Source organism: Lathyrus oleraceus, chromosome 4 (genome assembly GCF_024323335.1).
Source record: "Lathyrus oleraceus cultivar Zhongwan6 chromosome 4, CAAS_Psat_ZW6_1.0, whole genome shotgun sequence".
Lineage (NCBI taxonomy): Eukaryota > Viridiplantae > Streptophyta > Magnoliopsida > Fabales > Fabaceae > Lathyrus > Lathyrus oleraceus.
The window spans coordinates 426,473,418-426,484,395 of record NC_066582.1 but is presented as its reverse complement, the minus strand read 5'-3'; the positions used below and the strand labels follow the sequence as shown (position 1 = coordinate 426,484,395).

The 10,978-nt window shown below is 35.7% G+C and overlaps 1 protein-coding gene across 1 annotated transcript; it reads right to left on the bottom strand.

Moving 5' to 3' along the window:
* Window positions 1-335: 335 nt before the first annotated feature.
* LOC127137807 (uncharacterized) lies at window positions 336-851 on the bottom strand. The gene has a single exon (XM_051064229.1). The coding sequence runs from the start codon at window positions 849-851 to the stop codon at window positions 336-338; it is 516 nt and encodes a 171-aa protein (XP_050920186.1).
* Window positions 852-10,978: the final 10,127 nt, after the last annotated feature.

Here is a 10,978-nt window from a genome sequence, read left to right as displayed (position 1 = left end):
TGTTCCCAAACTTCGATGTTTTTGTCACATGTTTTGACCTCCTTTTGGTTATGCTTAGAGCCCTTCTCCAATTCTGCAAATTTTGCAGTAGATTCGATGGCGACGTCCCATTCAGCTGCTTGGGTCTCTGATTTGTTTTGGATTTTTTTCAAAGCTTCCCTTATATGATTAAGTTCCGCAACAACTTGATTGATCAGCAACCCTAGATCCATGATGACATTTGTAACTTCCGGGGAAGCGTTCAAGACGTGAACTTATTTCAAGAGATCTTTGATCCCATAGAAAGCAGTAGTGTCTTTCTCTAAGAGTTGGACCATATCAATGTTGAAGGCTTTTTATTTGATTTTAAGGAGCAATTCATCACCAGATTTGCTTGTAGATTGGCCACCTAACACTGTTGAAGTACTAGGGATTTTCTCATTCGAGCTACCCGTTGCACTGATAATGGTCTTCATGTATTCCACTGGTTTACTCTTTTTCAGCGCGTCGAGCTCTTCTGGAGAGTGAGCAGCAGTGTTTCCGGTCGAAGGTGCTATGGTCCTTTTGGCAGCATCAGAAGTTGGGTTGGTCTTGGGCATGTATTTGTTTTTCTCATTCTCTAGTTCATTATCTTGTTCCTCATTTTCATCCTCAGCAGACTCTGTGTGAATGTTGGACATATAATGATCCTCTTCTTCTTCGTCATCTGGGTCATCAGTGCCTGGGTTTACAATTGTTGGAGAGACATCTTCAGATATGTCTTCGACAACTTCGTTAGCATTATGCATCTCCACATCCACTTCCTCCTCAACAGGGGCCTTTTTCTCTTTTTCATCCTCATGCTCGGAGTCCCTGGTGTGATCCTTTGGCATTTCTTCAATAGGTTTGTCGACTTCATTTGTAGACTCTTTTGTCGAATCTTTGGGAGATATTGGATGATAAGAGTGAGTGCTAGGGGGAGATAAGAAGAACCACTACTGCTTACTGGGATGATTTGTATGATTGTTAGTTGCTTTGTGCCATCTGTGACCCCCCTGAGAAAAAAATCAAACATGGATGAGTCCAAAGCCAAGAGAAGCAATTAATAACTTACTAAATTAAGGTAAAGTTTTTTACCTTAGGACCTTCAGCCCCAAGGCTGGAATTTCCGCTTTCAAGTTGTTTCGGAGTCCTTTTTGGTTGTGGTTCATGGTCAGTGGAAGGTACCCTTGGAGTAGAAGTTTTCTTCGCTGAGGTCTTGGTAGCCTTTATTTTTGGTTGATAATGAGCATCAGAGATCTTTATTTACTTATTTTCCTTCTTGTTTGGTCTTGTAGTATCTGGTGAGAGATCACCATCATCTGATTCGATCATCTAAACTTGGAGTTCCTTTTGCTTTTGTTTTTTGGGCGTTGGTGGTGGTTTTCGACTTGCCTGAGAGAAAATACGTCTCAAAATAATAAAAAACATGAAGGAAATACATACGCACGCGCACACACACACACACACACACACATACACCCACACACACACACACCCACACACACACACACACACACACACACACACACACATATATATATATATATATATATATATATATATATATATATAATAACAATGTATGAAATGTACCTTCGTTGTCGTTTTGTTGGTGTTTCCTTCATCTTTCTCTTCAACGACATCTTTGTTTGTGGAAGTGGCTTTCTAGGCAGGTATTTTCACGGCTGAAATAAAACCAAGATAATTATCACAAATAGGAGAAAATTAAGGAATTGAGAAGAAATGAAGTCGAAGAACCTCCCATTCAACACCTTCATATATTGGAGACTCTATGCGAACATGTTATATGCTAATATGAAGATATCCTTTGAAATTTTCCAGAGTATGCTTAGTCGAAACCACCTAGACAAACCAGTCTGGGAACGGAGGGCTAAAAGCCACGCCGAAGTTAGCACTGGGCAGTTGAGGAAATTTTGAGGGATACATGTTAAAAGCTAGTTCGTACCGTTTAACAAACGAAGGAAGTTTCAAATCCTCCATTTTCTTTGAAAATTTCTCTTTTAGAGTAACAACTGCTTCACAGATGGTTCGACTAAGATCATCGGGTCTATAGGCTGTTTAAAAGTACTTTTGGAATGCTTTGATCTCTTTGACATGAGTTGAAGTACCTTTCTTGGCTTTGTCCTGCACAAAGGTGAAAGCTTTGGTCAAATGTTGAGTAAAAGCAGGAACGTCGAAAACTTCTTCAGTATAATAATTTCTCCACCAAGTATAAAACTCTTTGGTGCAAACAAAGTATGGCTTGAATGCAATATGAGTAAATTGTGTTTTGCCAGAGTATCGAGCTATTAACTTGTCACTTGGGGCATCTGTGTGTGTCATGTTTTAGAGGATGAGAGAGTTCTTTTTGGCAAAAATTAGTTTTGGCATAATTTGAATAAGTCCAATTGTTAAGAGGCAAGATTGGGTTGGTAGCTCAAGAGGGTAAATTGGTTCTTCGATTGCATGAGCCTGGTTAGTAGTAGCCTGGGGGTAAGAAATGCCTCCCATATAGCAAGAGATTCTGCTTCCTGGTCTTTCGACGGAGCATGAAACTTTCTTGTGAACCACTCTGGGTCATGCATCCTATTGGCGAAGGGAGCCATGGATGGGGTGAAGTTATAGCATCTCACGAACATCATTACATAGTTAGGGAAGGTTTGTTTCAAATTCAGTCCTTCGTCACTGGGAGTCAGCAAAGCAAGGTGCGTTCCTTCGACCCTCATATTTTTAATCTCTTCAGCCTCTGCATTTATGATATTTTGAATTGAGAAAGATGCTTCTAAGGTAACATTCAACCATAGTTGCAGCAGCCAGAAAGGACCAAAAAGTAACATGTTTCCTTTGGGTTGAATGTTCTTGATAGTTATGACGCCTTCCCCTAGGGACTCGTAGAGATTGGACAAGATCATTTCGTTGAGACAAAGGTTATGTCCAGCATGAAGTTGGTTCGCCATGGTTAGGAATTTCTTCGCTACTTGAAGATATTTTGAGAAAAATACACAGCGAGACAGCCAAAGGGCGAGGAAAGCAATGTGTTCTTGTTCAGATACTTCGACGGAGTTCTTATCATGGTAGTATGCTATGTAGGTGGTGAAAGTAGCTTTAGTAGTGTCGAAAAAGATGGTATCTCCATCTATAAGGTTTAGATCGTAAGTTTCCCCAATTAGTTTGAGCCTAGTGATATCATTGGTGTCGAAAAGTGTGGGTGTCATCATACCACAAGGAAAATGAAAATTGTTGTGGGTGTTATCCCAAAAATATAAAGAAGAAACTAACATAGATTGGCAATACCCAGGTCCAACCTTCGACAATTGAATCATGTCGAAGATACCCATGTTTTTCCAGATAATCTGAGGGATCCTTGAATAAAGGGCAAGATTGAAATACCCTAAAACTATTTTTCATATAGTCTAGGTATATGGGTTTTTCTATCGAAGACGTACTTTGGTTGTCACGATGTGGGTTTTCAGCAGTTTCAATTTCATCAATATCCCTAGGTTTCTTCCCATTAGCTATGGGTTTGTAACGATGGTATGTTGGAAAAATTCCCTAAGGCTATCAGGATTAGAAGTTGTATCTGATAAGGATCCTAACATAGCATGCGTTTTACCATAAACAAAAATAAGAATTAATACCTGTGATTGGTAGATTCTTCTCTTTTCTTCAGCAAGTGAAGGCTCGGGTATATATTGTTGGTTACCCATAGTGTTCGGTCCTAATACTTTGTAAACTGGAGCAAGATCACACGATTTCTTGGAATCTTTTGTGGCCTTTGTTGAATCTTTAGTAGCTTTGGTGGAAGACACCATTAATGCAGTAGGATTGAGGAAAAAAATGAGTTTTATTTTGTGAGAGATTAAGAGTTTAGGAGGAACTTTTTTCTTTGTTAGGAGAAGTTTCAGAATGGAAAAAGTTGAAGAAAGGTGGTATTCAATATTTATAGGTGGGTGAAGTGGAAGCGGTTCACTTCAAACATTAATGGTTGAAAATATGGTAGGACACATGTGTAAGACCCCAATTTTGACCCTAAGATCCCTCATGCAATTTCATCATAAGAATTAGCATTGGGATCATACCTTGGCATCCTCCTTGCCCCTCTTCTATTGGGTTTGTTTTGGGAGAGATCACCAAGCACTTTGTGATTGTATCATACTTGTATATTATCATTTTACTAACCAAAATACAAAAATATGTCTTTGCATTTGCCTAACTCTTTTGTAGGTAGGGCATGATCTCCATTAATTCATCAAGTTCATATCTAGGGTTTGAGACCCTCATGATAAAGAGCACAACCATGAATTGATCCAAGAATGGTTATGAGCATCATATATGAGTTCCATTGATTCTCACATGTTATATTGATCAAGTTTTCTTCATGAGTTTAAGGGTGAATTGCCTTGGAAACCCTAGTTTGACTGGGTATCTTGAGTAACTTCTCCAGGGACACTTCAAAATTCATCATCTTATGCATATATGAGCTACCGTGATCCAAGAAAGTCAAGAGAATTGAAGGTTAGCAAGTTGGTTGATGGTGGTTGGCCAGATGAATTCATCTGATCAAAACTGGATCTCCTTAGACCCTATCTCCTACAATATTCACCATATGAAAATGATTCCAAGAGAAACGTTACTCTAGATGACATTCCAAACAACTTTCATGTTGTGACCTAGAGCTAGTTTTGCTTGGAAAATCATTTTCTATGTTGAAACATTATAGGTCATTTTGTCTAAACTCTAATTTGAAAGTCAACTTCCCAAGGCCATAACTTGCTCAATTTTTATAAGATGAAATATTTCCAAGTTGCAAAATGAAATTCAAGATGTCTACTTCAACTTTTATGTTTGGAGTTAGAGTTAATTCAACTTTTATGAGCATGTGATATGAGGTTACATTATAGGTCACTTTTGACCTATACCATTGATCAAGTGATTTTTCCAAACTTCAAAAATGCATAACTCTATCATCCCAAATCCAAATTACATTAAATTGGTGACTATCTCAAAGGTCTTTAAAAGAGATACAAGTTTGATGAAGACACTTTTCTCATTTGAAGCGCACATAAAATGTTAAGCAAGGTGGAATATTGAGATATATGGCTTGACACTTAGAAAAGTTTTCAACATGTTAAAATTTCCAAACTTCCACTTCAAAATTCTTCATGTTCCAAGCTCCAAATGAAAAAGTGTTGAATATGAAATTTGTTCCTCTTGATCTAATATTTCCAAAAAGTACAAATTCATACATTTTGGACAAGAATTGCTAGGGCTGCACATGGCATGAACACGGTATCATCATTTGGCAAAGATCAAACTTCAAGCTTCCATATACATTTGCCTTGCATTCCAAGTTGATTTCAGACTTACTCACACTCAATTGTGGATCAAATGGAATGATCTCATTGGCTTGTACACGCCCATGCACACATGCATCACTCATTGCCAATTTTGGAAAGTCATTTGGAAGGTGCAAATACCACATGATCCAGCTATAAATAGAGCTCCATATGCTCAGAATTCAACACACATTTGCGCCAGCTTTGATCCTAAACCCCTAACCCTTCCATTTGAGAGGATAATCCTGAGAATTTCCATTGGAAATTGAGTTGAATTCTCACTGTTTTGAGATTCAAAACTCCATGGATCCAAGACCTTTTGTGCATTCTAATATACTCCTGCAAGCATCCTGAGCAAGATCAAGCACGAGCCAAAGCAAGAACAGTTGAATCTAGATTTGCATTGAAGGTATTTTCCAGAAAATTTCATCTCTTCTATTCTCTCTTAATTCCACTCAATTCTCTTGGATATTTGGTTGTCTGAAGTCCTTCCAATGTAGGCAAGAAGATTGAGTTTCTTAGAGGTCAAATCGAAGCAACTCAGTTGACACACCTCAAAATTCAACTCCTCATATCTTTCAATATATGTGGAGTTAGTTAAAATTGAGGTCAGATTCGTGCTCTACGCCATTTTTTCTTTCAGATCATGTCTTCTTTTTTCATTTTCTTGATGGTGATAAGTGAACCAGTCCTGCCAGGGTCACCAGAGAAGATGACCGGCCTTTGGAAGCCGGTGATGTGTTGGCATGGTTCAAAGCCATTGATCCTTTTCAAATTGTTTTAATCTCGTGCATTGCTTTTAAATACCAAGCATGTGCCGCGTTGACTCCAATCCACCATGGAACGCGCGCTTCTGGCCACTTAATCTGTCACCTCAATTAATGAGGGAGATCAAGTGGTCCACGTTTTTTCTGATTATTTGAATTTCATTTTAATTGCTTTATTTTCATTAATTCATATTAATTTTAATATTGATCCAAAAAATATGAGAGTTTCACCAAAAAAATTCAAATAATTTCCTCTTTCATATTCTGAATTAAAATTATTTTTTGGATCATTATTAATATTTTTCATGATTTAATTGATTTTTCATTTGTTTTTAATTGTTTAAAAATACTTTTAAGTCTTTAAATATTTTGAATTTTTTTCTCCAAGGTCCTTTGACCTTGTTTGACCTATGATAAATCTCATAGTTATTTATTTGGTGTTTGGATGAGGTTTTAGGAATTTGACAAATCATATTTAATTTAAATCCCTTATTTTAGTATTTTTAATTTGAATAAATACCAAATAATTTTGTTGACCAATTGTGATGACTTGTTTGAATTTGACTCTTGTTGTTGGGCCTTGGTCAAGGTTGATTTGACTTTGTCAAGTTAGTATCATTGGATTTAGGGGATTTATGGAATGTACATTCCATCTCCCAAAAAGAATGGATGATATTAATTTGGTAAAAGTCCTCCTTTGACTAATTTGAGTTTTGATCCATTCCCCTCCCTCTTCATCTCATTCCCATTGCTTATGCATTCATCTCATTTGACCTATGATATCTCAAAGTCCTAAAGCTAGTTGATTGAAAAAATTAACATGAGTATGGATGAGATTAGGCCACCTCTTTTGCATATTATATTTGTGTGTGGTATGTTTCATGAGCATAGTCCATTATACTATGTCTCTAACATGCATTAACACCAAAATTCTATTGCCCGATCTCAAATAGTTGTGACTTCTACATAAGTCCAATTACGATTGCTTAACATAGCGCTAAATTTGTGACATAAAAGGCATGGCATTCTACTTAGTGTGATTGTAAGTCTCCCCATTTTCATGGTATTGTGTGGAAACTTGGCCTTTTTCCTTCCTTTGGAAGATGTCTTGGCTCAAGGATCCATGCTTGTGATAAGCATCTCACATCTGTCTGATCAGCCACGTCAATTAATGAGGCTTGATCAGACGCTTGTGGTTTTTTCCATTTTCTGAATTTCTGATTTAATTTCTTTAATTCCAATAATTTTCAAAAATCAATATCTCTTTCATTTTTTATCCAAAAAATATGTGACCAATTGCATTATTTCCCAAATAATTTCTAGTTTCTATTTCTGATTTTTAATATTCTTTATTTTATCATTTGATATTTTTTGTGAATTTTCTCTTTTCTGGATACTTTTAATTCATTTTAAATAGTTTTTGATATTCAAAAAATACAAAAATATTTTCCTAACCTATTTGAATGATGATGGATCTATGAAAAATATTCTCATCAATTTTTGAATTGATTTGAGATTTATTTGAGATTTTAGTTCAATTAGGTTATTTTTATTCATTTTTAATTGATTAAAAATAGTTTCTGACTTTTAAAATGCTGAAATTTTTTGTCAAACCTTGTTTGACCTTGTTGAACTTAGGATAAATCACTTGGACCTTTCAAGGTTGATTTGAAGTGATTTTGAAGTTTGACCTTTCCATTTATTTTAATTCAAGTTTATTTTTAATATTAAAAATGCCAAAAATATTTTATTCTTTTCTTGACTTCCAATCTTCATCTCACTTCTGTTTTTGATTGTTTGACCTTGACCTTCAATGTTATTGGTCAACATATGAGGATTGGTACATGATGTTCCATTTTATGCATTTATATTTCTTTTACCATTTTGTCATTTCCTTTTCTCTTATCCATCTCCTTCTTCTTCTTCTTCTTTTTCTTTTTGATTAATGAGTTGAAGGTTGATAAGTTAGCATTGATTAGAGGGATTTAACCTTCCTTGATTCAAATCTAATTCATCTTGATCAATTGATCAAATGAATGGCTCTGCATTAAGGATAGGTTGTCTTTTAAATCATGCAAAAGGCTTAAACCAATACAAGATCAATTCTCTTCTCCTTTTTTGGCATGGCAAGTTGTTGGGACTTGGTTCACTAATCAAGACTCCTAACTTGTGTTTGTTTCCTACATTATTATTGGCCGGTCTCAGATAGTTGTGACTTCTACATAAGTCCAATTACGATTACTTAACATAGCGCTAAATTTGCCTTGTGGCACACTAACTACTAACACTAACTATTGACAATTAACATTTACTTTATGCAATTTACTTTATGCAATTTACTTTATGCAATTTACTTTAATGCAATTTACTATTCTTACACATATTATCCATTTGTTTTTCCCTTTGCTCATTTGAGCACATGTTTATGTTAATGTCATTTGCCTTTTGCTCACTTGAGCACATAATTGTATGTATATTATTGTGCTTGTGTTTTGGTTTGATTGTTGTGGACCAAAATGCAAAGAAATGGACTTAGTTTCTTGGATTTTCCCTATGCAAAGAAATGGAGAATTGAACTTAGTTTCTAGGACCTTCCTTATGCAAAATTGGAGTGAAAGGATCTTAATGATGAAGATGGATTAGAAGAACCAAATCTCTAACTCTCTCTTGTCCATTCTTGTTTTACTTCATGGAACTTTTGATGTGTGTGCTTTTGTGCTAGGAGTTTCCATTTGAGCTTAATTGGAGGACCATTGCCATGTTCATCTAAGTGGAATATACAAGATACATTGAGGATCTCTTGTGAGACTTGATTGGTTGCTTATACTTAGTGGTTGCTTATTCCAAAGGATGGGAGCTACTTGGATCATCAATATGATCTCAAGAGAGGAACTCCTTGTGTGGTTCATTTCTTTTCCTTTACCCTCTTGTTTTGCTTAGGACTTAGCCATTCTTCTTCTTCTCTCCATTCTAACCCAAGCCAAAACCTTTTTGTGCAAACATTTAATTATTGTTTTCAAACATTAGAAACCTAAGCCTTATGCTTTTGATTTTCTAACTTTCTTTTCATAACATTTATATTAAATTGAACCCTTAAGTCAACTTTGACCATTTTGTATATACTTCTAATTGGTAAATATAACCCATTCAAATGTGTTTTTTGTGGTTCCAATGGCCACTTTCTTAATCAAAATTTTTCATAAACTTTAGCTATTAGGTTTGAGTTATCCTTGTGGTAGATGTAATACTCACCTATATCCTTAGTGATGGACAATGAGTCTTCCATGCTTATTATAGGGTTAACCCCTCACTAGCATGTTGAAGCTATCCTCACATGGTGGATTTGTGGTTTGGTTGAGTTTTCTCCCTTTGATAACAAAAGACCTTAAGGCTTTTGGACCAATCAATTCACCAACTCATTTTGAGATTTTTATCCCGAACTACGAGGTTTTGATCCTAATCTTTTTATAAGATGGTACGTAGGCAATGGGTTTTATCCATCCAAACACAAAAATGTAAATAAACTTGTATATTCTCTTCTCATCTCTTCAATCATGTTTGCACAAACAAATTTTTACAAAACAACAACCTTCACAAGTATGAAAAGGGCTCACTAGGAGTACCTAGGATGTTTTGGGTGCCTAACACCTTCCCATTACATAACCAACCCCCTTACCCAGATCTCTGTTTCTTTTACTAGTTTTTGTTAAAACTATTAGGTTTTTGTTCACTTTCTAACCATTCCTTTGGATAAATAGAAGTGCGGTGGCGACTCGACTTGTATGATTTGCCTTGGATTTAGCCAATATCTCTAATGGTAACGAATACCCCGCTACAAACGACATTGATTTCGCACTAATCCCTATGGAGACGATAAAAATCAAAATACTTACTTTTGATTGCTGCTTTACCGTAACCAACATAGATCATCCATGGTCCATCCATTAGGGTTGAGTATTGATCATCATTACTAGTGAAGGAAACAAAATAATACTCATACTTTAAGTCAGCAATGCTTAGGACACCATTTCTCGCCCACATCTGATTCAATATATTTTCCAAAGATTTGTATCATATGCGCTTTCCTAACATTTTCACGATGACTCTTTTCTTCCATGGAATCAATATGCGCTTCTCTTCATATTAGAGAGTACAATTTCTAGACATTCATAGTTTCTAAACTTTTGTTCTGCTATATTCATCTCTCCTAGTGATATGGAAACTGCAACCTCTTATTCCCCGCTCTTGCAATCTGCTCGGATTCTTCCATTAATTTCTTCCCAATCACCATCTCCTTGTAATAGTTGGTTTTTGACTTGCTACTTCCTTCTCTAAGAGAAGATTGACTCTTATTAACATTGTCACACCCCAGTTTTGACCCTGAATCATCAAATCGATACACGCGTCAAAACATTTGCATCATCAGCATAGCATATCATGCATTTCATATCGCATAATGTGTAAAAATTGACCAGAATAAATTTTCAGATTTACAGATAGACCCATCGAACTGATCCACAAATGTACGTGAAATAAGTAGGTGGAAATTTTCAAAATCAAGCTTGTAGACATCAAATTTATTGATCTACAATTCACGTAGTTTAACCTGGCGTGCTCATTTTATTTTTGTCGACTACTTTCTCATTCCCATTTTGATCAGTCTGGGTCTTTTAACTAGTCATTTTTTACTTCAAAATTTGATCAAAACCTGTATGTTTTCAAGAAGTTTATTTTGCGTTGATCATTTTGGTGGATTCAATTTAATTTTCAAGGCATTTTCATGCCTATTTTTTATTCATTTTCGATCCGTCTATTTTTATTTTCTAGTCAAAATAATCAGAACAATTAATTAGAATTTTCTATGTTCTTGTTTCT